The sequence below is a fragment of the Oryx dammah genome, unplaced genomic scaffold, assembly GCF_014754425.2.
Source record: "Oryx dammah isolate SB20612 unplaced genomic scaffold, SCBI_Odam_1.1 HiC_scaffold_21, whole genome shotgun sequence".
Taxonomy (NCBI): domain Eukaryota; kingdom Metazoa; phylum Chordata; class Mammalia; order Artiodactyla; family Bovidae; genus Oryx; species Oryx dammah.
The window spans coordinates 25,709,551-25,737,239 of record NW_024070205.1 but is presented as its reverse complement, the minus strand read 5'-3'; the positions used below and the strand labels follow the sequence as shown (position 1 = coordinate 25,737,239).

Here is a 27,689-nt window from a genome sequence, read left to right as displayed (position 1 = left end):
TGGTCTCCATTTTAACTGAGGGCATGGGAACGACCTAACCGTTACCGTCTACTTCCCTACTCTCACTGTCTTCATTTTCCTCCCTTTTTTACCGGCGTTAAGCATGCCTTCAAATTTCCTCCCGTAGTAAAGATGGCTACGACGACACCCTTCCTCCTCCCCCGCGCTCTGATTGGTCGACTCCTTCTACCGTAATTTTGGTTCGTCGCGGGGTGGGCTAAGGAGTACTGGCGCCCAGCGGTCTGTGTGTGTGGTTTCGGGCCCTAGAAACATTGTGGATTTGCTTACCTACCTCCTTCTGAAGACTAGAGGTCGGCCGACAGGTTTGGGAGGTTTGAAATGCGGGGCTGATTTCTTCCCTGTTTTCCGGTTCTGCCTGCGGGAACCTTCAGGAAAGCGTGGAAAGACGGGAAGGGCGTGCGCCTGCTGACCGGCCCCTTGCTGCCTCTGCACGGTCGTGGTGTCCCGCCTTGCCCTGCTGTATGGAGTTATTCGCTTGTCGCTTCTGGCCTACCTTTGTTAATAGAAGTGCAAACGGATGCATTGAGAAGGGGGAAAGGGTATTAAAAGATCTTTACCCTACTCACCTTCCCCAAAGGCCCCAAAGACGTTGCAGATTTATCTAGTTTACCTACACGAGCACTTGAATGTTCAGCAGACAAGGGCTTCAATATTAACGAGTGGGAACTCCTGGCGTTTTAAGGGATTTGTTACAGTTCCTAAACTGACTTTTGACCACCATCCAACACCTGCAGCGTGAGATTCCTGAGCGTCTTACCATCCTGCGGCTCCAACATGTTCTGTTGGTTAAGTCGACTGTGCAGGGGATTATCCACACCCACCAGAAGGACCACCCAGTTGATCTGGAGTTCTGCCTCCCGAAGTCTGGTACTGAGTTCACAGAGGAGAATTCCAGGTGAATGCAATATGGAACTTTGTCCTCTGAACAGCACTGCCTCTTGTTCTCTGCAGCCAGAGTGCTTCATTCCATTTCCCCGCAAGTCTTGACTGGCTAGCTTTATGTGTAGAAGCACATTATTCACCCTCTTCCTTTTTTTTTTTTTTCTCCTGGAGTTTAAAAAGACCAGTAGAGTAACCACATGAATAGTCTTTTTATTTTTTCTCCTGGAGTTTAAAAAGACCAGTAGAGTAACCACATGAATAGTCTATTCATTTAGTTGATGCCTAAATAAGAAGCCTAAAATATTCTTGCATACTTGAGAATACTTTAAATAGGGTTTTCTAGTGTACAAGTGACTGTCTCACTCTTGATTCATATACTAAAACCAGTTACTGCACCAACAAACTTCTGTAATTTCCAGGACTTTTACTTTATTTGAGGAAGAATGTGCACTATTAACAGATCAGTGCAAACGCTGAGTGATCAAAAATATAGTCTTAAGAGGAGGCAAAATTTTACATTGACTGTTATTCACTTGGATTTTGACACATTTGCAGGCAATTTTAATAGTGATTGATTACATTCTTCAACTTTAGATTTTATCCATTGACATGAAATACCAAAGATGATATGATTTGAGAGTCTATTCTCAGAAATTTGCAAATGATATATTTTTAATCTTGCCTTTTTCCCTCTGTTTTTTAAAAGAACTCAGTAGCTTTGTTGCCCGGACCAACACGTGTGGAGAGTTGCGTTCTTCTCACTTAGGCCAAGAAGTCACCTTGTGTGGATGGATTCAGTTCCGAAGGTAGATAGAGGCAAGTGGTGTAAGAACACATGATGATGGTTTTCCCAAGGCAATTTCAAACCTTTATTAATTTTTAACCGTCAGAAGAATAAAAGCTTTTCAACTCTTGCAGGATTCTCAGAAATCATTGAGTTTTCAGTTTTATTTTGTTTTGAAAGACTCAAATAGTGTCACTCAGTAAGTACCAGTAACATCTGTTGAAGGGTATAATAATGAAGTGTGATCCACCAGAGGACAGAAATGTCCCTAGATTTACTAAGATTGAAGAGTTCCTAGGACCAGTAATTGGGTAAGCTGATAAGCTTCAATAGCATAATAAAGCATATTTTATTCTAAATTTAGGTAGAGAAAAGCCTAAAAATACGAACAATGATTCCTTGATGTTGACTCCATTTTTTTGTTGTTTGGCTCTATATTTCTAGAACATATGTGAATAGCACATTAATTTACATTGAAGAGCTCCAAAATACATAGATTGTGTGACTTTCCTAAAAAATATGTCCCCATTGGGTAGATATTTGACCCATACCTTTGGTGACTTCTATCTCCTGAAATGAAAATCTGAGGAGGCTTTTCTGTACCTCTTCTTGGTACTAAATGTGAGAAGTGTAGGTTGAATGCTAAAATATTGGGATTTGGGGACCTTTTGATGGTTTGTAGAGGTTTAAGTTATTATTAGACTTCTTTTAGAAAATTTTAGATTGCATCTCATATTTGGTGGTGGTGTTCAGATGCTAAGTCGACCCCATGGACTTCAACATGCCAGACTTCCTTATCTTTCACTGTCTCCCAGGGTTTGCTCAAACACATGTCCATTGAGTCTTATATTTAGAAAAAGCTAAGATTTTATATTGCTGCATTTTAAAAAATGACCAATCAGATGTCTCTAATATCCTAAAATATTACTTTTGGATTTTAATATGTGGAAAGTTTCCAAATTTAGTTAAATTTGCTTATAAAGACTTAAGCTAATTTTAAAAATCTGCCTTTTTATTAATAAGTCATCTGGATAGTATTAGTAAGCTGTACATATAGCTAATAAAAGTTGATATTGCAAATGAAAAAAGTGTTTTTCCTTAATAACCTGTGTAGATAGTTGCATGAATATAGATAGCTATGAAGCACAGTATTTATTATAAAAAAAGAACGTGAGAAATTACATGGGTTTTTTGTTTAGTTTGTTTTGCCTGCTTAAATTTTGGTCTCAGAGATTTTGTCCTGATATTGTTCATTTTCTTCATTAATCAGGCAAAATATCTTCCTGGTCCTAAGAGATTTCCATGGACTTATTCAAGTTGTCATTCCCCAGGATGAGGTAATAGAAGGGTCCTCCTATTATCTGAAAGTTTCTTTGATGCTTTGAAACAAAGCATGTTGGATCAGTAAGCTTGAGGTTTTTGTTAAAACTACTGTAAACAGCATTAAGACTGATGACAAACTGGGAAAAAATATGTGCAGTTCATGTTACAAAGGACTAATACCTAAAGGCTACTACAAATCAATAAAAACATTTTTTTAAGACCAGCAATCCAGTAGAAATATGAATACAGAATATGAACATAAAATGTATAGAAAAGAAGATATAATATAAATAGCTATTTTTTTATATGTCTGTAGACCTATGAAAATATGCCAGCTTCACCCATAGGCAGAAAAATGTGAATTGAATTGCACAGAATTGGGGGATTTCCCTGGTTGCCTAGTGGTTAGGATTCTAGGCTTTCACTGCCAGGGCCCAGGGTTGAAGAACTGAGACCCTGCAAGCCATGCAAGCATGGCAAAAAAAAAAAAAAAAATTATACAGAATTGTTATTTTTGATGCATTAGATTGACAGCATACAGTGTTTGGGAAAATAAATGCTCATACATTCCTGGAGGAAGTACAAATTGGCAGTAGCACTATGGAGGGCAATTGGCAATATCAAAATCATAAATGCATATATTCTTTGAACCATTCATTCCAGTCCAATCATCTTAAAGTTATCTTATAAACAGACTAACATAGATGCAAAATGACGCAGATATAATACCAGATTATTCACCCGCTGAATTGTTTTTAATTGAAAGAAAGTTGGGAATAACTTAGATGTTCCCGAATAAGAGACTGGTATAAAAATTAGCATACATCCTCACAGCAAGGAAAAGCTGGAAGAAGCTTTTTATATACTAATACGGGAAAAAATCCAAATTGTATTGTTAGATATGAAAACAGGATACAGAAGAGCATGTAGAGTGATATTATCTGTACTAAAAAGGGTGTGTGTGTGTGTGTGTGTGTGTTACGAAATATACCTGAAAGGACACATAACGTTGAGTATGACTCAGGAGGGGAATTAAGGGGTGGAGGGAAAATATAGGAGAGAGACTTTTCACTGTAGATCTGTTTGTACCCTTTGAATTTGAGCCATGTGAAGTATTACCTGCTCCAGAAATAATTACCATTAATATTAGATAATTCTCGCCATGCTTCTTGGCCAATTGGTTTCTAATGTGGTAATATTTACAAATTTTTATATGCCTGAGAAAAATAAGATTTACTCAGCTGTTAATGTTTGAATTAAGTAAAGAGTCATGGGTTATCTTTCAGGTATCAGAGATGAGCATAGCTAACCTAGAAGAAGTCTTTCATTGCTCCTGGATTTACTGTCCCTAAGTTTAACCCTGGAGACAGTTGCTTTTAAAGTATGTGGGGCTTGTTTGCATTAATCATTCTTCTTACTTTCTCTTAAGGAAAAAAAATTTAATTCTTAACTAATAGTTTTATATACTCGGTTATATGGCGTCAAAATGGGGATTCAATTTACCAAATTTTTTTCTTTTTTTTTTTAACCAAATTCTTTAATAAAGTCATTAATGGCAGCCCTGGTGTTTATGGTAATTAAGCTATGAGTATTAACATTTTTCTAAGCCATAATCTAGTTGCTGCAGAGTTCTAAGTTCATTTGTTTGTTGGAACTGTTTTTCCCTCTTACTCTGTAGTCTGCTGCTTCGGTGAAGAAGATTTTATGTGAAGCCCCCATGGAGTCTGTGGTGCAGGTGTCTGGGACAGTAATTTCCCGACCTCCAGGACAGAAGAATCCAGTTAGTAATTTAGAAACTGTCTATTTAAATTTTACCTTGTACATTTGCACTATCAACACATTAAAGCAACAGAGACTGTATATCTATTAGCTATCTAGCACTAAAGCTCTGCAGGTTCTACAGATGAACCTACAGATTTAAAAATCATCACTGCAAACATAAGCACCTAAATAAATATGCACGTTAAGACATTTGTTAATGAGCTCATCAGCCACAAAGACACATAAGAACGTCAGAGTCATACACAGACGTTTATGTTTTAGACTATGCACTATTAGCACCCCGTGCATTTTACATATGTAAATAAATGCTTGCGTTTCATAAATATTCATTGTGTACATGATTGATTGAATGATTTTTAAAACAGGTCTTTTCTCTCTCTCTTTAAGAAAATGCCAACAGGTGAGATTGAAATCAAAGTTAAGACAGCTAAACTTCTAAATTCCTGCAAGAAGCTGCCCTTTGAAATTAAGGACTTTATGAAGGTGCCATCCTGTGTTACTAATAAAATACAGTGTCTAGAAAATGTTGGTAACCAGCAAAGTGTTTTTTGGAGTTTTAAGAAAAAGTTTTTCTATGAAATTAAGCATTCTATTTAGCTATGTCATGAATTATTCTTCTAGTTTTACAATTTCCTGGTAAACTGTTCTTAAATATCAACATTTCATTAAGCTAGAATGTTTTTTCAGACAATTGGAAACATGGTTGTCTTTAAGACTTCGGTGTCATTTTGTTCAAGTTTTTTTGTTGCTATGGTTTTATATTTTGAAAGGAAATTTATGTCTACCATTGGAATGGCCAAATGGCATATATTGAGTTTAAGCCTTTGACAATGCACATGTTAAGTTTAAGCCTGTAACAATGATAAAATGTTTATAAATCATACAAATATGATTAATTTAATTTAGAATATTCTTTGAGAAAGCTAGACAGCCCTGAATATGTAAGCCCAGCTAATTTTCAGCTTTCTGACAATTATTTACAATTGTCACAAATAATCTATAGCTACCTGTTTAATACCTAATTTGTAAACTGACCTATAAAACATTTTTAAATTAATTGTATGGCCACTTTGTCTTACATTTGAATTCCCAGTACCTAATATTTTAATTAGAAAAAGCAATATAATTACAGAATTGACCTTGTTATGGGGGGAAAGGAAACATACAGTTTCCCCCCAGCTATAAGCTTGTAAAAAGAAAAGTGGCAGATAGTTCTTCTATTTCTATTTTAGTATCAAAGAAATAACCTATTCTGGGGAAAGGACTTTTTTTTTTTTTAATTGTCAGCACAAGAGGGAGGCAAAGATGTACCATCTTAAAAAATAAACAGACCTCCTCATTATCTTCCTACTAGTACAGTTGTAGCGTCGTCCTCTGTTCCCTTGCATTTCTTACACTTCTCCCATTCGGGTGATAAAGTCATGGCTGTTTTTGGCTCTGCTGTCTATTTTTTAATAATCTTTGAAATCTTTACTTTTTCTGTTTTTTCAAGATCAAACTCCAGGCTTAAAAATGAATGGATAGAGAGTTCCCGGTGACCTAGTGGTTAGGATTCCAGAATCCTTTCACTGCCATGGCCCAGGTTCAATCCCTGGTTTGGGAACTGAGATTTCAATAAAGAAAAAAAGAGGAGGGGAAAAATGAATGGATACAAGTTTAGAAAAGTAGATAAATTTGTCAGTGAAGTGTGGTTCCCTGAAAAATGTAAAATCTGTACTAGTAACAAGGCTAGAAATTGTAGGAATTAAGGATGCTGGTGTATATACAACTGGTAGAAGCTAAAGATAGAGCTAAAGTTTTTAAAAATTCAGTCTGTGTCTAAAGTTAATATCTTTTTAATGTTTGAAACATATTTGAAATATTTTAACATTTGAAGCATATTTAAACATAAAAATCTTTAAATTTGTTTAGAAAACAGAGGCTCTTCGTTTGCAGTACCGCTACTTAGATTTGCGTAGTGTCCAAATGCAGTATAACCTGCGACTGAGATCCCAGATGGTCATGAAAATGCGGGAATATCTCTGTAATCTACATGGTAAGGAAAGAAACAGTAATTTCCTTGTGTCTTATCCTAGAGCATAATTTAGTAACATAAAGCATAATTTAGTTCCCTACCGGGTCATAAATATAGACTTTTCAAAGTGATAGTGCCTGTGTACATTGGCTATATATTCCCCATCACATTGAAGGTGGACCAGCCCTTTGGTTGTTATCTGTAAGCTTTCTTAATTGTTTCTCATGCTTGTACATCATTTATTGGGAGCTCAGAAATTTCACATGAGGGACTTGCCTGGTGATTCAGTGTTAAGACTGCACTCCCAAAGCAGGGGGCCTAGGTTTGATCCCTGGTCAGGAAACTAAATCCCACATGCCCAAACTAAGACCTGAGGCAGCCAATTAAATAAAATTTAAGAAAAAAAGAAGAGGAAGAAGAAATGTCATGTGAATGAAACTAGACTCTTCAATCAGCCCTGGACTTTTTTCTACTATATTTGTGTTATATTTGCTATGCTAGTGGAACAGGAAAACCAGAACAGTTTAATACACAAGAATCCACCAACAGAATTATTTCAGGACAAGAGTATAAACTTTATGAACAGAATAGAATTTTATTAAAATCTTCAGCTTCCCTCTTGAACTGGTAGAAACCAGCATTAATGTGCTTGGTAACTTATTACAGTCAAAATTACTAATTAAATGGTAGCCTCAGATTTGTTGGACAGTACTTGGTACATTCATATTTGGTAGTCAAAGTTCCTGATTAAATGGTAGCCTCAGATTTGTTGGACGGTACTTGGTAAATTCATATTTGGTAGATTCCCATCTATTAAATTCTGACATTTCTCTCTTTTTTAGGTTTTGTAGATGTAGAAACACCAACATTATTCAAGAGGACTCCAGGGGTATGTATATTCCTTAAGTCAACCTACTGATAATGTCCTGTTGTTATGAAACTAGACCACTTTGCTTTTATATTCCCTTAGTTCTGTTTCTTTTATTTTACTGCCTTAGGATGGTCACATTAACTAAGTATTTTTAGAGTTGAGAAAATAATATGGGTTGGTACTTTTAGTCAGAATCTTTTAATCCTATATCATTTTCTTTCCATTGAGGTTTATAGCTACCAATCAATAATAAATTGGTTCTTTAAAACTAAATCACTTGTTCATTAAGAACTGACATTTCCAAACATGGGTATTTATACAGTCCATGGACTTATAAAATTATAGTTTAAATTTAGAGAAGCAATTAAGAATTACTTGCATGGGAACTGATGCACAAAATCCTTTTAGTTGGACTTCCCTGCTGGTCCAGTGGTTAAGAATCAGCCTGCCAGTGCTGGGACACAGATTCTATCACTGGTCCAGAAAGATTCTACGTGCCGCACAACATCTAAGCCCATGTGCTGCAACTACTGAGCCCACGCAACACACCTACTGAAGCCTGTGCACCCTGAGTGCACGCTCTGCAATTTGAGAAGCCTGCACACCACAGCTGGAGACTAGCTCCTGATTGCTACAACTAGAGAAAACCACCGCATAGCAACAAAGACCCAGCACAGCCCAAAATAATAAATAAATAAACAGGATTCCACTTTAAAAAAAAAAAAAAACTTTCAACTAGTAACAGAATTGTGCATTCATCTCAACAAACATAATATTAAGTTGGGATCAAATTGCCAACATCCACTGGATCATCGAAAAAGCAAGAGAGTTCCAGAAAAACATCTATTTCTGCTTTACTGACTATGCCAAAGCATATCTGGGGTTATTGATAGTTCTCCTGGCAATCTTGATTCCAGTTTGTGCTTCTTCCAGCCCAGCATTTCTCATGATGTACTCTGCATATAAGTTAAATAAGTAGGGTGACAATATACAGCCTTGATATACTCCTTTTCCTATTTGGAACCAGTCTGTTGTTCCATGTCCAGTTCTAACTGTTGCTTCCTGACCTGCATACAGGTTTCTCAAGAGGCGGGTCGGGTGGTCTGGTATTCCCATCTCTTTCAGAATTTTCCACAGTATACTTAATATGTACAAATATTATTTAAAGCCTACTATGTGTAAACCTTTTGGGGAATGAAGGATGAGTAAGAAATGAACTGTCATTGTGGGAACTGTACTCTTTAGTTGATTTCATTGAGGAACTGAAGTATTGACTTCTACCAGTTATTGGATATGTTTTTTAATAATATTTCTGCACTCCCACTCTCTCATTCAAAGGGTGCAAAAGAGTTTGTTATACCATCCAGGGAACCTGGGAAGTTTTATTCTCTCCCTCAGAGTCCTCAACAGTTTAAGCAGCTTCTGATGGTTGGTGGTCTAGACAGGTGAGCTTTCTTTATGCTAGCAGTGGTCAGAAAAAAGAGGGAAAAGGAAACACAAAATTGTCTAATCTTTCAAAAGAAGGTTCGAAAATGTATGAGTTTGGAAAATACTTGTAAAATATCCTAAAAACATGTAGTTATTATGTAAAGATTTACTAGGTGTCCATCATGTACAAAGCTCTATGCTTAATAGATGGGGCAAGGGGTTAAAAACAAAAAAGAATAGGTTTTGCTCTCGAGCTGATGAATCTATAAGACAAAACAGGATAATAAAACCAAGTGTGAAGTAAACCAAAAATAAGTATGCCGAGACTTGCAAACTGGTTGCATTAAGTAGTTGGAAATTACATTGTTTTGGGGAATATCATTAAAAACTTTGTGATCTAGGCCTTCTGGGACAGAGCTGCATTTTAGCAGGTGAAAATGAATGTTGGAACAGCATAGCCCAGGAAGGCACAAGTGTATTCATGGAGCAGTGGGTATTTCAGTTTGGCTGAAGCAAAAGAGTATGTATAAAGAAGCATGGACTGTCCTGTGTGTCAGTCTAATGTATGAACATCCAAAGGTGCCACTGTATATTTTTAAGACAATATACAGAGTCGTTAACTTCTCATGGGTCAACCATGTCTGATTAGGTTAGAGCATCATTAAGAACTTTACAGTTTCTTACGTTGTTTTAGTAGTAGTATTATTTCATAGCCTGCATTGCCAGGAACTATTAGGGGAAAGTGTGTGTGTGTTTCTAGAATCCTGACTGAATTAATGCTGTTTTCCAATTGTAGATATTTTCAGGTTGCCCGATGTTATCGAGACGAAGGTTCGAGACCAGACAGACAGCCCGAATTTACTCAGGTACTTATATTCATTTGTCTCTTATTGATTCAGCCTTGCTACACCCAAGAATGTGGACAGAAATTATACTTTATTCTCATTGCATTTTATCTATCAGATATTTAATTAAACCAACCTGTAGTTAAGGCATTAATTATTTAATTTTTGATCCATTTACAAAGAATATGGTCTCATGTTGATGTTTGATAGAAAAAACAAAATTCTGTAAAGCAGTTATCCTTCAATTAAAAAAAAGAATATGATCATAAACTAAGGAAGGACAGATTCCTAAAGTGTTTCAATGATCATGATATGATAAAGTTCTTTAAAAAAATCTCTTGTGCACTAAAACCAATAATTTCTTGTGTTGATATTTAATCTGTAAACAGATCTAGTCAGTGTGAACAAAGCTATTATGATTTAGTTTCTATGTGATATCATATTAACCAGTGTAGGTGAAGCACAGAAACCTAAGATTTAAAGATGGACAGACATTAAGATCAAATACAGTTTAACTGCACACACTCAGAAGTCACTTAGCCTCTCTGAGCCTTCAGCCATGAGATAGTTGTGGGAACTAACAGTTGGATGTATGTAGAGCATTAGCACAGTGCCTGGCACAAAACAGACATCCTACAATATTTAACCTGCTCCCCCACGTAGTAAGAAGAGAGTCCAATGGTAATTTAAAACAAGAGGACTACATAACTGTGTGTGTCTATATTAATATGGTGGCTCTTCAAGTTAGTTTCCATATGTTGTTTCGGTTTCAGATTGACATAGAGATGTCCTTTGTAGACCAGACAGGTGTCCAGAGTCTAATTGAGGGCTTGCTCCAGTATTCGTGGCCCAGTGACAAAGATCCTGTGGTGGTCCCTTTTCCTTCTATGCCTTTTGCTGAGGCATTGGCCAGCTATGGAACTGATAAACCTGATACTCGCTTTGGGATGAAGGTACTTTTCTTCACTTTTCCCAGGACTCTGCCCCCAAATGGTCCTGTAGTCAACTTTGAACCACTTTAACCTTTACAACCAGTTACACTGTTATATTTTTTGCTGTTCCCTTAGCTTGTTACTTTTGTTGTTACGCAGCTACAGCAAGAGAGAATAATAGCATGTTAACATTATAATCGGAGAAGGCAATGGCAACCCAGTGAAGTACTCTTGCCTGGAAAATCCCATGGGTGGAGGAGCCTGGTAGGCTGCAGTCCAGGGGGTCTCGAAGAGTCAGACACGACTGAGCGACTTCCCTTTCACTTTTCACTTTCATGCACTGGAGAAGGAAATGGCAACCCACTCCAGTGTTCTTGCCTGGAGAATCCCAGGGACGGGGGAGCCTGGTGGGCTGCCGTCTGTGGCGTTGCAGAGTCAGCCACGACAGAAGCGACTTGGCAGGAGCAGCAGCAGCAACATTACAATACCTTTTCTCTGTCTGCTGTGTTCCAAGATCCATTTTCAAGAGCAAGGTTCTTGCTATGTTTTTACTGCTGACAAGCTATTAGTTATATGGATATGAATGGTAACTTGAAAGAAAAAAAATTTACTCTTTCCTCTTGAATTTTTCTTAAGCTAAAATGGACTTGGAAGGGTTATTTATTCTCTTTCCCTGGTCTTTAAAGAGCTCAAACATGGGAAATGTTTATTCACAGAGCAGTTTCCCTTAGGAAGCCTCTTTATTTTCTCTTAGAGAGCAACAGTTCTTCATTGCTGTAATGCTGATGATATTTATCTCGGTTCTCAGTGTAGATTCCTTAGAAACTGAATTCTGCCTGGTCCACAAATAGGCAGCACTTAATTCTTATAATGAAAAAAATGTAACACAGAAAAAGTTACACCTACCTACTTAGAGCAGCCAGGTTAACTACTTCTTGTTTCTTTTGTAATGTGAAATGGTGGTTCTTCTTAAGTTAGGCTATCTAAGTTAAATTCTGGCTCTGCTACTTACTGGCTGTGTTATTTTGGGCAAGTCATTGCTTTGTGCTTTGGTTTCCTCTTTATTAAATGGGGAAAATAAGAGGGCCTACCTCATACTCTTGTTATACAGATATATGAACTATTACTAATACATTAGTACCTTAACATTTTTACGGTACCCAACCTGCAGTAAACACTGAATGAATGTGCTCTATAAATGTTAAGATCGACTCTCCTCTTTAAAATCTTGTTTGTAAAAGGTTTTGTGATAAAAATGACCTCACATTGAGTTATCTTCTTTTCTTCTATTTTCCAGATTGTAGATATCAGTGACATGTTCAGAAACACAGAAGTTAGATTTCTCCAAGATGCCCTTAGTAAACCCCAAGGAACTGTCAAAGCCATATGTATCCATAAAGGAGCAGTAAGTGGAGCCAATTCTATATCTTCTCTAGAATGTGTATTTGGGAAGTAAATATGTTCAACATTGGCACATTTAAGCTTCAGAGAGAAACATTCTCTTTAAATAAAAATGTAATTTGTCATATAGAGTCTAATAGTGTCTCTAGAAGCAGAAGATATTAAGAAAAGATGGCAAGAATACACAAAACTGTACAAAAAAGATCTTCATGACCCAGATAATCAGGATAGTGTGATCACTCACCTAGAGCCAGACATCCTGGAATGTGAAGTCAAGTGGGCCTTAGGAAGCATCACTACAAACAAAGCTAGTGGAGGTGATGGAATTCCAGTTGAGCTATTTCAAATCCTAAAAGATGATGCTCTGAAAGTGCTGCACTCAATATGCCAGCAAATTTTGGAAAACTCAGCAGTGGCCACAGGACTGGAAAAGGTCTGTTTTCATTCCAATCCCAAAGAAAGGCAATGCCAAAGAATGCTCAAACTACTGTACAACTGCACTCATCTCACATGCTAGCAAAGTAACGCTCAAAATTCTCCAAGCCAAGCATCAGCAATATGTGAACCATGAACTTCCTGATGTTCAAGCTGGTTTTGGAAAACGCAGAGGAACCAGAGATCAAATTGCCAACATCCACTGGATCATGGAAAAAGCAAGAGAGTTCCAGAAAAACATTTCTGCTTTATTGACTATGCCAAAGCCTTTGACTATGTGGATCACAATAAGTTGTGGAAAATTCTTCAAGAGATGGGAATACCAGACCACCTGACCCGCCTCTTGAGAAACCTGTATGCAGGTCAGGAAGCAACAGTTAGAAATGGACATGGAACAACAGACTGGTTTCAAATAGGAAAAGGAGTACATTAAGGCTGTATATTGTCACCCTGCTTATTTAACTTATATGCCGAGCACATCATGAGAATTGCTGGGCTGGATGAAGCACAAGCTAGAATCAAGATTGCCAGGAGAAATATCAATCACCTCAGATTTGCAGATGACAGTACCCATATGGCAGAAAGTGAAGAAGAACTAAAGAGCCTCTTGATGAAAGTGAAAATGGAGAGTGAAACAGTTGGCTTAAAGCTCAACATTCAGAAAACGAAGATCATGGCATCCGGTCCCATCACTTCATGGCAAATAGATAGGGAAACAGTGGAAACAGTGTCAGACTTTATTTTGGGGGGCTCCAAAGTCACTGCAGATGGTGACTGCAGTCATGAAATTAAAAGACACTTACTCCTTGGAAGGAAAATTATGACCAACCTTGATAACATATTCAAAAGCAGAGACATTACTTTGCCAACAAAGGTCCATCTAGTCAAAACTATGGTTTTTCCAGTAGTCATGTATGGGTGTGAGAGTTGGACTATAAAGAAAGCTGAGTGCCAAAGAATTGATGCTTTTGAACTGTGGTGTTGGAGAAGACTCTTGAGAGTCCCTTGGACTGCAAGGAGATCCAACCAGTCCATCCTAAAGGAGATCAGTCCTGGATGTTCACTGGATGGACTGATGTTGAAGCTGAAACTCTAATACTTGGGCCACCTTGTGCAAAGCATTGACTCATTTGAAAAGACCCTGATGCTAGGAAAGATTGAGGGCAGGAGGAGAACGGGATGACAGAGGATGAGATGGTTGGATGGCATCACCGACTCAATGGACATGAGTTTGGGTAAACTCCGGGAATTGGTAATGGACAGGGAGGCCTGGCGTGCTGCAGTCCATGGGGTCGCAAAGAGTCGGACACGACTGAGCGACTGAACTGAACTGTCTCTAGAACTATCAGGGGAGAATGATAAAACCTTATGAATTTGAGTTAACACTCTCAAGATCTAGTGCTTTTATTTTTCTTTTTAATGCTGTAAGGTTCTCCTGTACTTCTTTTGGGATTATTTTTCTGCTTCCAGCCTCACTTTGTCCAAAGGCTCCCAGTTCTGTATCAGTTTTAGCATAGCCATTGCTTGTTGGTTCGAGTTTTCTGAGGCTCTGGGGTCTATTGTATTAATAACAGGGGAAGAGAAAGGAGGTGGAGCTATGAAAACCAAAAGGAGTAGAAATGAGAGTAGGAGAATTGTTGTGTTGGGTAAGCATGGGCTCTTTAGTAACGGGACATGTCTTTTTTCTGTAGTTAGCACATCTGCTTTGGAAATAATTTAGGAAGAGGAATTCCAAATGTATTTTGAATACAATGACTATTTTGAAAGACTACTCAGTTGAATATATAAGCATATTAGTATATTTTAAATGAGTATAAGAATTCAGTACTATTACTTTTTATTCACTTCATATGTTCAGTGGAAAGTAATTTGGTACCCATACTTTAGTCCAGATATATTGAATGTGTTCAGGTAAGCTCAGTATAACATATATTGATTGATATTATTTATCCCAATTTGAGTATATCCATTCTTTAGAAGGGTCATGAACTGCATGTAGACTACAGGGTCATGAGCCATGTAAGCCTCTTTATATCTTCCGTACCTGAGCTCGATGAGTATTAGTGATGATGACAGCCATAGTGTCTCACTTAGAAACACACTGGGATAATTTAAAGAAATAAGATAAAAGAATTTTAAGTGACCTGAAAATCTTACTGATTTTGTTGATCTTTCACAATTCAGTTGTAAAGATACATTTTTAACATATTATGTATGCACAGTCTTCTGTGGAATACATTCACAGCTGTTTCCATTGAGACCTGCTTAATTAGAAAGAATACACCCTGAAACAAGCCTTAAAATTTTGTCATTTGACAATAGAAATTAAATCTTTATTGAATCTTATTATTATAGTGGAAAGATACAAAATATATTTCTTTCCCATTTCATAGACATGTTTGTGAAGCTGTCATATTGATGAATTTACTTTTTCTTTCATCAGAAATACTTGAAAAGGAAGGACATTGAGTCCATTAGAAAATTTGCAGCTGACCATTTTAATGAGGTAAGGAACATGTTTTTTCCTTTCTTTTAGGGATTCAATATTTTTAACTATTAATTGCTTGTACTCTTATGCTATCATTAGTCTTGAGAGGTTTGTTATTTCAGATCAGTCTTCTACTTTTCTTCTTTTTCTTTTGAAAGTTAATCTTACCCCTAGGTATAACTCCAAGACTCCAACTTAGTTGAATTTACCATTAATCAGAATGCAAATTTCAACTATAGCCTTTTAAAATAAATAATAGTACTTTAATGCAGTTGGCAAGATTAAATAAAGCCCAAGGTTTAAATGAAGCATGGTTAGTGTGAAAGAAAGCCAATATTCATTATTCTTCCCATACCCTTTTTTTAAATTCTGAATATACCTGTCCTTGGATATACTTTGTGTTCTTGGCTTGGTGAATGGTAACACTAAAATCTGGAGGAAAAGGAACAGGAAATGGGCGTTCTTACACTGTCACTGGAAGTGTGAATTGCCTCAATCATTTTGGAATCAATAACTTTAAAAATAGTCATGCTCTTTGAGTCAGTAATTTTCTTTAACTTAAAGGAAGGTTCTTGGATATGAGGACACTTACAGACAGTATTGAAAGGTTGTTATTGAACGAAAAGACACCGGGATTCTTGGCCCCCAGACGAGAAGAATTCAATCCGGGGCCAGAGACGAGGCTTGATCGCTCAGAGCTTTTGTGTAATAAAGTTTTATTAAAGTATAAAGGAGATAGAGAAAGCTTCTGACATAGGCATCAGAAGGGGGCAGAAAGAGTACCCCGCTGCTAATCATCAGCTGGATGTTATATAGTCACTAGCAGTCTGTTAAGGAAAGAAAGGAATGTCTTAAAACTCAGAATGGCACCAGGCCCCTCACCCATAAGATGCATTTTGGGATAATCTTGGCACCAAATGGTTCATCTTGGGCCATAAAATGATTAACTTGAATCTTGTAGAAGGACAGATTACCATACGAATAGTTTTGTTTACATAGATTAGGGGAACAATATCTGAGTATAACATACTGGTTTGTCAAGAAGGTTCTGAGCCATGAGGTGGGACCGACTTGAAGACAAGAGTTTGGGGTAAATGCATAGCACATTAGCATAGCTTAAGACAAACATTTCCATAAGAAAAATGCATTGGTTATCTCAAGGTTTGAGAATAGTTAACTTCAGGTGAAACAGGTGTTATTATGGCAACACAGTATTTTATGAGAAACCTCCTTTTAAATATCGCTAGTTTTTTTCCTCCTGCCGCTTGAGAGGGACAAAAATGTCTGACACTTGTTGGAGACCCCTGGCCTTCCTGCCTGTTACCCTCTCAGTATTATTTACAGGAATAAAATGAAATCATATGGGAGTGGTTTAATTAAGGAAGAATTAAGGAAATAAATATTAAAGTTCCTTTTTGAAATTTGTAACGTAGGGGAAATGTTCAGGCTGTAATGATCTATAAGGAAAGGAGATACAGAATTATATATTCACTGATCATAACTGTATAAACTCTGTAGTTGTGGATTGAAAATGGCCTACCCAGACAGTCTCTTCAGCAAGTGGTATTGGGAAAGCTGGACAGCCACATGTAAAAACACACTTCAAACATACTGTCACACCGTAAACAAAAGTAAACTCAAAATGGCTTGAATGTTTAAAATATAAGACATGACACCTTTAAACGCCTAGAAGAGAACATAGGCAAAACTTTCTCTGACATAAATTGTAGCAATTCTTTGTTGGATCAGCCTCCCAAGGCAAAAGAAATAAAAGTAAAAACAAGCAAAAGGGACCTAGCCACATTTACAAGCTTTAGTTCAGTAAAGGAAATCATAAACAAAACAAAAAGGAAACCTATGGACTGGGAGAAAATATTTGCAAATGATGTGACCACAAAGAGCATATTTTCCAGATTTACAAACAGCTCATACAACTGAATATCAAAAAACCAAAGAACCCAAAAAAACTGGGCAAAAGACTTAAGTAGACATTTCTCCAAAGAAGACATACAGATGACCAATTATTAGAGAAATGCAGACCAAAACTACAATGAGATATCACCTCACACCAGTCAGAATGGCCATCATCAGAAAGTCTATGTAAATAATAAAAGCCAGAGAAGATGTGAAGAAAAGGGAACTCTCCCACACTGTTGGTGGGAATGTAAATTGATGCAGCCAATACGTAGAACAGTATGGAGTTTTTTTCCTTAAAAAACTAAAAATAGAGTTAACTATTTGATCTAGCAATCACACTCCTGGCATGTATCTAGAAAAGAGGAAAACTCTAGTTTGAAAAGATACATGTACCCTAGTGATCATAGCAGCACTATTTATAATTACCAAGAAGACATGGAAGTAGCATTCCTTGTGTTGCACACTTGAGGGGCCTTTTAAATACGAAGCTTAATTTCTTTCATCTTTACTTGTGTGTTGGACCTCTTTTTGTAACTTGCATGCCTCTTTTGTTTTCATGTCCTTTCCATCATTTTGTCTTTTTTATTCTTTCAGGAAGCTTTCTTCAGCTCTCCTGTTGAAATTTAAGTAGTCATATTTTTATATGCTATTAGTTCTTGCTTGCTTCTTTGCATTTTACTCTGGTTTTATTGATAAAGTATCTTTTTTAATACCTTTGAAGATTCGAGTTTTTTTTGGTCCCTAAATTATCTCTTTCCTCTAGGGGTCTTTTTTTTTTTTTAATGCTATAGCTTATTCAATGTATAGTGATTATTAGTTATACATATTTAAGAATGAGCTATTTCAAAAGCTGTTTAAAGGGCCCTTTGTAAATGGTTAGGTTTACTTTTGAGTGAGCGGCAAGATGGTTGCCTGTTTTCCGGAGGCCCTGTGCCTCAGAATTTTGCAGGGTGAGATCAGTTCCTTCTTTTTTAAAAAAAAAAAAATTCAGGCAAGTGTTTACTGTGGCCCCTGCTGCAATAGAGGGGAGCAAGAACAAAGGACAGTTTCCCTTAATTGTTTGTTCACTGGAGGATGGGGACAGGGGCGGGCAGGGGACAGAAATGAGCTTGTTCCTTGTATGGGATGAAGATAGGGGTGTATCCACGTGTTAGGCTCTATCTATCTTGTGCTGAAGCTGCTCCACTGTTCTCTAGGCTAGGGCTTCCTTCATCTTGCTTCTTTGGTCTTTCCTATTTCACTCACATGCAACCTGCCAAAAATTTTCACAAATCTCTTATTTGCTGGCATCCCTTCCCACCCTTCTTTCCTTTTTTTGGTTTGTTTTTTTGTTGTTGTTGTTGTTTTTCATTTTGGTGAGATTACTTTTTAGATTCCTTTAGTATCAGGGAGGAAATAGAGATAATCTCAAGATAATCTCTTCTTTTTCTTTTGGAGACAAGAAATCTTTGTACTACAGAAAAAATAAATCACCCCTGCTTTTTAAAAACTGTAAGTCTTCTTCTTTATCAGGAAGTCTTACCTATATTCCTGAAAACCAATGAAACCTGGAATTCTCCAGTTGCTAAGTTCATAATGGAAGAGCAAGGCTTGGGACTCGTCAAACTGTTGGAGACCCAAGAGGAGGATGTGGTCCTGCTCACTGCCGGAGAGCACAAGAAAGCAGTAAGAAAAATTACCTCCAGGTTTCTGTGCTGTTGGTGTTGAATGATGCCTCTCTTCTATGTGTATAGTACATATTTGAAATTGACTGTTAATTTCATAAAATGGAGCTGCTCTGCATGGTTTTATATATATATATATATATAATAATTTTATTGATTTTTAGCTGCACTGGGTCTTCGTTGCTGCATGAGCTTTTCTCTAGTTGAGGCCAGCAGGGGCTTCTCATTGCACAGGGTTCTCTTTGTGGAGCATACAGTTGGGGCATGCAGTCTTCAGTAATGGCAGCACTCGGGCTTGGTTCTTGCTGCTCGCAGTCTGCAGAGCTCAGGCTCAGTAGTTGTCGTGCACAGGCTTAGTTGCTCCATGGCATGTGGAATCTTCCCAGACCAGGATTCTGGTCTTATTGATAAAGTTCCATGTGTCCCCTGCATTGGCAGGTGGATTCTTATCCAGTGCACCAATAGAGAAGGCCAGTGTTTATATTAATAAATGTCTTTTGGCATTTTATAATGCATTATGTAAAAACTATAGTTTTTGCATCAGCTGCCAGCCTCCATTGGCATTGCTCACACAGATTATATCTGGCTCCAATTAGGAAAGCCACTTAGGTGGAGAGAGGGCTATTAATACTCACTGTACAACTGTGAAAAAAATTTTCAATTTTGAAGTTTAGCAGATTAAGAACAGTTGGTAGTCCCAAACTTTTGTACAGAATGCATTTCTGAAAATGTGGAGGGACGGATCAGACTGCTGAAGGGCTGCTGGGCTGGCAGACACTCCTGGTCCTACTTAGCTGAAACAGAATCCTTTTTCCTCAGGAGCAGCAACTGGGAGGTGGTACACACTACCACACACTGGCTAAATCACCATTCTTCAGGAGATGTAGGGAACAGTGGATTTAACTTTAGAGATCACTGTAAAATATACAAAATGTGGTTTGTGTGTGCATGCTGAGTTGCTTCAGTTGTGTCCAACTCTGTAACCCTATGGACTATATTGTGCCTTCACTGTAAAATATACAAGTTCAGTTCAGTTCAGTCGCTCAGTCGTGTCCGACTCTTTGCGACCCCATGAGTCACAGCATGCCAGGCCTCCTTGTCCATCACCAACTCCCAGAGTTCACTCAGACTCACGTCCATTGAGTCAGTGATGCCATCCAGCCATCTCATCCTCTGTCGTCCCCTTCTCCTCCAGCCCCCAATCCCTCCCAGCATCAGAGTCTTTTCCAAAGAGGCAACTCTTCACATGAGGTGAACAAAGAACTGAAGTTTCAGCTTTAGCATCATTCCTTCCAAAGAAATTCCAGGGCTGACCTCCTTCAGAATGGGTTGGTTGGATCTCCTTGCAGTCCAAGGGACTCTCAAGAGTCTTCTCCAACACCACAGGTCAAAAGCATCAATTCTTCAGCACTCAGCCTTCTTCACAGTCCAACTCTCACATCCATACATGACCACAGGAAAAACCATAGCCTTGACTATAGACGGACCTTAGTCAGCAAAGTAATGTCTCTGCTTTTGAATATGCTATCTAGGTTGGTCATAACTTTTCTTCCAAGGAGTAAGCGTCTTTTAATTTCATGGCTGCAATCACCATCTGCAGTGATTTTGGAGCCCCAAAAAATAAAGTCTGACACTGTTTCCACTGTTTCCCCATCTATTTCCCATGAAGTGATGGGACCAGATGCCATGATCTTCGTTTTCTGAATGTTGAGCTTTAAGCCAACTTTTTCACTCTCCACTTTCACTTTCATCAAGAGGCTTTTTAGTTCCTTTTCACTTTCTGCCATCAGGGTGGCGTCATCTGCATATCTGAGGTTATTGACATTTCTCCCGCAATCTTGATTCCAGCTTGTGTTTCTTCCAGCCCAGCGTTTCTCATGATGTACTCTGCATATAAGTTAAATAAACGGGGTGACAATATACAGCCTTGACATACTCCTTTTCCTATTAGAAACCTGTTTTTCCATGTCCAGTTCTAACTGTTGCTTCCTGACCTGCATACAGATTTCTCAAGAGGCTGGTCAGGTCGTCTGGTATTCCCATCTCTTTCAGTATTTTCCACAGTTTATTGTGATCCACACAGTCAAAGGCTTTGGCATAGTCAATAAATCAGAAATAGATGTTTTTCTGGAACTCTCTTGCTTTTTCCTTGATCCAGTGGATGTTGGTAATTTGATCTCTGGTTCCTCCTGCCTTTTCTAAAACCAGCTTGAACAGCTGGAAGTTAACGGTTCACGTATTGCTGAAGTCTGGCTTGGAGAATTTTGAGCATTACTTTACTAGCATGTGAGATGAATGCAATTGTAAAGTGTGGTATAAAACTCAAACATGAATATTGAAAATATACTGTGGATGGGGGGACTTCCATGATGGGCTAGTGGTTAAGACTCTATGCATGTAGTGGGTGTGGGTTCCGTCCCTTATCAAAGAACTAATATCCCATGTCCTGTGCAGCCAGAAAAAAAAAAAAGAAATACTTAAAAAGAAAATATACTGTAGGGAATTCTCTGGTGGCCCCATGGTTAGGACTTTGTGCTTCCACCCCGTGGGAACCAGTTTCAGTTCCTGGTTGGAGAACTAAGATCCCAGATGACACATGGCACAGCCACGAAAAAGAAAGAAAACATACTAAATATACAGTAAATGTGCAGCATGATTAAAAAGTCATCCTTGCACTATAGTATATTTTTATAGTGCCTAATTTGTACTTTATCAAGTTTATTCTACTAATTTATATTTGTACTGTGCTTATCTATCATTATTTCTTCCAAAGGAATAGTTTCAGGGTTCAGCTACAAGCCAAAGTTAATCTACTGCCCTTTCCTTTCCCTGCAATAAGAGTGAAGAAAGTTATTTAATTACAACTTCTTTTGAAAGTACAGTCATTTTTAAAGTAATTCATTTATGAACATTATTTTTGAATACCAGCCATGAGCCAGTACTGTTAAATTTGCTAGGGGATTCACCTGTTAATTACAGATTTTATTGTCAGTGCACTTTTTTTTAATACTTACTTTAGTTGATTGATGATTGTTTTACAACGTTTCAATGCATTTCTTAAAAAAGAATTTGGAATTTTGTATTAAAAATCCTGCCACCGATTCATTTGGCTATTAAACTTTTCCCTGATAGGAACTGAAAACTGCTCATGTTCTCCTGTCAGGAACGGTATTGCTCTGATTCCTGCTGGGACTTCCTCGAGAGAATACTGGAAACGTGATTTATGTGGAATAACATTAGCATTCTGAATATGTCACAGTGAAGGTGCCCTGTGTGGATATCTAAGTGTCAGATAGAATAGGCTGCAGAGTGACACCTATGCATGTATGCTAGCGTGTCTCCTATTCTAACTGCTCTTTCTCAGGAGTGCCCTGCCTGTCATAGTTACCACTTATCACAGTTAGCTCGCTCTGCTTGCCTAGCACTGTTCAAAGTACTTAGTGTATATTAACTGAGTTAATCCTCATGCCAGCCCTATTGAGAGAAGTGCTGATACTGTTACCATTTTAAAGACAGAACACGTGGACTTCTCCAGTGGTCTAATTGGTTAAGACTCTGTGCTTCCACTGCAGGGGCCATGGATTTGATTCCTAGCCAGGGAATTATATATGTTGTGTGGGGGGAAAAAAGGAAAACTTTGAGTGGAGAAATAAATGGCAACCCACTCCAGTATTCTTTTTTTTTTTTAACTGAAGGATAATTGCTTTACAGAATTTTGTTGTTTTCTGCCAAACATCAACATGAATCAGTCACAGATATACACTACTCCAATATTTTTGCCTGGAGAATCGCATGGACAGAGGAGCCTGGCAGGCTACAGTCCATGGGGTTGCAAGAGTTGGACATGACTAAGCGACTACACAACAACAAGAAAATTGAGGCACAGAGGTTAAGAATTTGTTCACACTCACACAGCTAGGAGGTGGAGGACCCTTAGTTCTAACCCACAAAGTCTGGTTCCAGAAGTCACGCTCTTAATGTAACCTCTAACCCATACAGCCTCTCTAATAATGGCCAACATTTATTGAATGTTAAGTGTGTACAGCCTCTCATCAGCACCTCCCCACAATCCTTCAGTAAGGAAATACTCATCATAATGGCTGGTTCATATTACAGAGCTTATCTGACTTGATCTTCACAACAGTCTTTAGAGTAGATATTTTATCTCCATTTTACTATGGGAAAAGGTGCACAGGAGTTAGTCAGAAGCCAAACTCAGATACAGACCCATGTTAATCAAGCTCTGGTACCTGTGTTCTGAAGTCACTGTGTTAGCAAATACTCACCAAATCTGCTGAGTGTGGCCATCATCCTCAGCAATGTCGCAGATCATCTTCAGATCCTTCTCTCCTGAGAGGTAGAGAGTAAATAGTAAATCTGTAGATTGGATAGCTCAATTGGTAAAGAATCTGCCTGCAATGCAGGAGACCCCAGTTTGATTCCTGGGTCAGGAAGACGCCCTAGAGAAGGGAAAGGCTACGCACTCCAGTATTCTTAGGCTTCCCTTGTGGCTCAGCTGGTAAAGAATCTGCCTGCAATGCAGGAGACCTGGGTTTGATCCCTGGGTTGGCAAGATACCCTGGAGAAGGGAAGGGATACCCACTCCAGTATTCGGGCCTGGAGGATTTCATGGACTGAATAGGCCATGGGGTCACAAAGAGTCGGACACAGCTGAGTGACTTTTACTTCTCAGAGAAAGGCCTGCCTTTAGAATCCACATGTGTCATTTGCTGCCTGCTCTGTCACAGCAGTTAACGTTTGTATCTTCTGTTTGCAGTGCTCTTTGATGGGAAAATTACGACTGGAGTGTGCTGACCTTCTAGAAGCAAGAGGAGTGGTGCTTCGTGACCCAGCTCTGTTCTCTTTCCTTTGGGTGGTGGATTTCCCCCTCTTCCTTCCCAAGGAGGAAAACCCCCAAGAGCTGGAGTCAGCCCACCACCCATTTACTGCTCCCCATCCAAATGACATTCACCTTCTTTACACTGAGCCCCACAAGGTATGATAGCTATACTTCCAAATTGAAAGGAAATACGGAAGCAAGGCAGAGAACTTCAGGTTTCAGGGTCTGACCCAGTTCCAGAAGCCCCAGAAGAAATTGTCAGATTTGAGCCATTGTCTCTAAGTAGCTAACCTACGGAACAGAAAACCAGAGCTTTTTCTCTAACACAAAGGCTCTTTGAATCTTCTAGGTCCGTAGCCAACACTATGACTTGGTTTTAAACGGCAATGAGATAGGAGGTGGTTCTATCCGAATTCATAATTCAGAGATTCAGCATTACATCCTGGCCACAGTACTAAAGGTAACATCATCTTCTAACCTAGCCTTTTTCTAAAACCCTAATATTTGTCTGTTTTGTTAAAATTTGTTATGAATGGAGGATTTGCTAGCTACAGAATAGTGTCAGCTTATTTCTCTACCTTTAGTGTTAGACTTTGAAAAATAAATGAAAATAATGGGTATTTTTAGTGACTGCTATATGTCAGGCACTGTTTAAGTACCTTATATGCATGGACACATTTAATCCTCACAGTTATTTATTTCTTTTGTGTCAGACCTTAGTTGTGGACTCTATAGTTACGGCACGGGCTCTGAACACCTGGGCTCAGTAGCTGTGGTGCAAGGGCTTAGCTACTCGGCAGCATGTGGGACCTTAATTCCCCACCCAGAGATTGAACCCACATGCTCTGTGTTACAAGGCAAATTCTTAACCACTGGACCACCAGGGTAGTTCCCTCACACTTACTTTTTAAATTAAGACCCTTATTCTACTTATTTTAAAGATAAACAGATTAATGAACCTAGCCTAAAGTCACATAGCACAGAAACAAGCAGCGCCAGGATTCAGGACCAGGCAGGGTTGCTCTTGAACCCAAGCTCCCAACCTCCTAATCACTGCACTGCTCCAAGATAGATGCGGTCTGAAGTGGCTGAAAATTGTGTTGTTTGCGGTGGGGGCCGTGTGTGTGTGCAGTTTTGGCCACACCACAGGGCATGCAAGATCTTAGTTCTGCAACCAGGGATTGAACCCATGCTCCCTACAGTGGAAGTACAGAATCTTAACCACTGGACCACCAGGGAAGTCCTGAAAATATTGATACTGCTAGAGAAAAGGAAAGTGATTTGAAAGAATTTTATGTCACTTAGTATTTGAGGTGGGGTAGATTTTAATGATAATGACAGAGAGTGGGTTAATCAGAAATTTCAGGAGAGTCTATGTAGATGCAAGCCTAAGAATCTGTGGTTTGTTGATGACTCTTCAGGAGGCTAGGATGGATTTCAGGAGGCCCAAGAAATCCTTGGAAATCTTCGGTCCAGGAGCTCCAAGAGTCTGATCCTAAAAGATCACTTTGTGGAGTGGGTTATTTGGGATTGAGGAACTTTATTTCTGAAAACAGCATTGGAGAACTCAGAACACTCTAGCTTTAAAAACGTTACAAGCTCCCTTAACTTTTCTCCTCTTAAGTCAAAACCCCTAACCACCAGTTTCCCAGTTTTTTTTTTATTCCTTTCAAGCTTCTCAAAATGTCAGTGAGGATACATTGCTTGAACTTCTTCTCTTCATACACACCAGTGTCTCTCAGCCCTTCTGCACATTAGAACAGAATCACCTCTAAAGCATTAAAAACAAAACAAGAAAACCACTCACTTTTCCTCAGCAGACCAATTAAGATAAAAAAGCTCTAGATGTGAGAGTTGGGCATTTGTTCCTTAAAGTCTCCCCGACTTGATTGTGATCTGTAGTCTGGTTGGGGAACCATTTCAGACACAGTTGGAACACTTCCACAGGCATTGCCCATAAAAGATCATCAGATCCAGCAGCCTGTTTTTGGCCCACAACCTGTCTTATCTTCTGGCAGCATCTGCACTGTTGCCTTCCTGATAACCTTGCCTCTTAGCCCATGTGACAGGACCAGGTTCTCTTTTTCACCCTCTTTTTCTGAGGCCACATCTCACGTCCTTAATTGGTCTTACTCTCTGCATTATCAGCATACTAGCTGCATTTACTGAGCCCCAGGCATTTCTCTGCATGTTGTAGTACCGCTGACTTGTCATATTCTCTTGCTAAACTGTAGGCCTCTAAAAGTACTTTTTTAATTTAACTTTTATTTTCCCTTTAGCAACTAATTATATTATTGTGGCACCTAGTGGGGTCGCACAGAGTTGGACACGACTGAAGCGACTTAGCAGCAGCAGCAGCCAGTGGGCCCTTAATATGTATTTAAATTATCTTTTGAATTTCAGGAAGATGTGAAATTGCTCTCCCATCTGCTCCAGGCTTTAGATTATGGGGCGCCCCCTCATGGAGGAATTGCCTTAGGTAAACAATCTGTCCTTTTTTAATCCTTATTTCAGTCCATTGCCTAAATGTCTAATTTGGGCTCTCAGTTTATGAGGAAGGGTGGGGTTGGGGAAGTGGAGGAGTAAAGAGGATATGAGGTGAGCCCAAGAGTTCTAAAAGATTTGGTGTTTATTTTGATATTTTTTTCCCCATTCTGTGTGGCTTGTGGGATCTTAGTTCCCAGACCAGGGATTGAACCCGGTCTGAGCAGTGAAAGCATGGAGTCCTAACCACTAGACCACCAGGCAATTCCTTGATGATATATTTTTAAAAATTTATTTAACCATTTATAAAGATAAAACTTAACTGATAATTTGCATTTGAAAATGTCTTTTAATAGAATAAAACTAGACAGTCTTAAGTCAATATTGCTCACTTCCCTGGAGGCTCAGACACATTCATAGGAGTATGAAAAGTACTGCTCCACAGTATTCAGCTTATATGAAATTAGGAATATGCCAGTGCCTTTCTGATGGCCCTGGTTGCTTACATTGCTAGTTTTTTCAAAACAAGAAAAGAGTGTGAGAGGTTCTAGGAACCTTACCTAGATTGTAGGCCCTCAACAACAGGGACATCCTTCTGTGTTTTTGGAGACCCGTGCACAGTACCTAATTTTCTTCAGCCTTCAGTGAGCACTTGCTAAGTTCTCATTAATTGCTGTGACTGTTAATCCCAGTCGCATGTGAATATTAGTCCTGAGCACTTTTCTAGAATGAGATAGAAAAGAACCTCTCAAACAAAAGTTCCCTAAAAAGGCCAGGGAACTATGATTAGCTGCAGCTTATTAAAGGCTCTTATTTAAAAGTTTTGTATAACCTTTAAGAAGAACTAAGTCACCCTCAACCTTAGATTATGTTCTCAGTTATCAACTTTATATTTTACAGGGTTAGACAGACTGATGTGCCTTGTCACTGGAGCACCAAGCATCAGAGATGTCATTGCCTTCCCCAAATCCTTCCGGGGGCACGACCTCATGAGCAATGCCCCAGATTTTATCCCTCCTGAGGAACTGAAGCCCTATCACATCCAGGTCTCCTGGCCAACAGATGCAGAAACAGAAAAGAGCTCATCGAATCATCCATGCCTTTCAGAAAGTTGAGCTATTGAATTTTGTCCTTTGTTTCCCAAAGGCTAAAATCAGATCTGGAGTTCAGCCACAGATCTGACTTCAAGTTTTTAGATGGAAGAAATCCAGGCTACATTCTTCACCTCAATGAAGAAACAGATAAAAGGTATCCAGTTTTCATGATAACATGCATTACTAGGATTATTTATTTGGAACTTTTTTAAAATCACATTTTTTATACTCAGATAGTAGACTGTTCTCTTAGGACAGAGGTAGTCAAATCACATGTAAAAATGTGGAAAAATTCTTGCCCCATTAGACTGGTCAGTTGATGGAGGGGTCAGTGCAACCAGCTTCACCAAGAGAATCCTATAAAATAACCTGGATAATGACATTTATACTATCAATGTAATATAGTGAGAAGCAACATGACATAAAGCAAAAAAAAATCACTGAAATAAAGGTCACAAGTGTTAATCAGTGCTTTACCCCGCAA

At 38.6% G+C, this 27,689-nt stretch overlaps 1 protein-coding gene across 2 annotated transcripts; it reads left to right on the top strand.

Annotated features, from left to right (window-relative positions):
- Window positions 1-116: 116 nt before the first annotated feature.
- Window positions 117-27,689, top strand: DARS2 (aspartyl-tRNA synthetase 2, mitochondrial). 2 transcript variants are annotated; one of them, XM_040263955.1, is made up of 17 exons: window positions 194-916; window positions 1,610-1,709; window positions 2,958-3,024; window positions 4,689-4,790; window positions 5,180-5,275; window positions 6,704-6,827; window positions 7,649-7,695; window positions 9,016-9,122; window positions 9,902-9,971; window positions 10,724-10,903; window positions 12,180-12,287; window positions 15,162-15,224; window positions 18,636-18,788; window positions 23,565-23,783; window positions 23,977-24,087; window positions 26,031-26,106; window positions 27,012-27,689. In XM_040263955.1, the coding sequence occupies exons 1-17, from the start codon at window positions 796-798 to the stop codon at window positions 27,224-27,226; spliced, it is 1,959 nt and encodes a 652-aa protein (XP_040119889.1). In that variant the 5' UTR covers window positions 194-795; the 3' UTR covers window positions 27,227-27,689. The 2 variants fall into 2 exon arrangements, with proteins under 2 accessions (XP_040119890.1, XP_040119889.1); XM_040263956.1 differs by lacking the exon at window positions 26,031-26,106 and having other exon boundaries at window positions 117-916.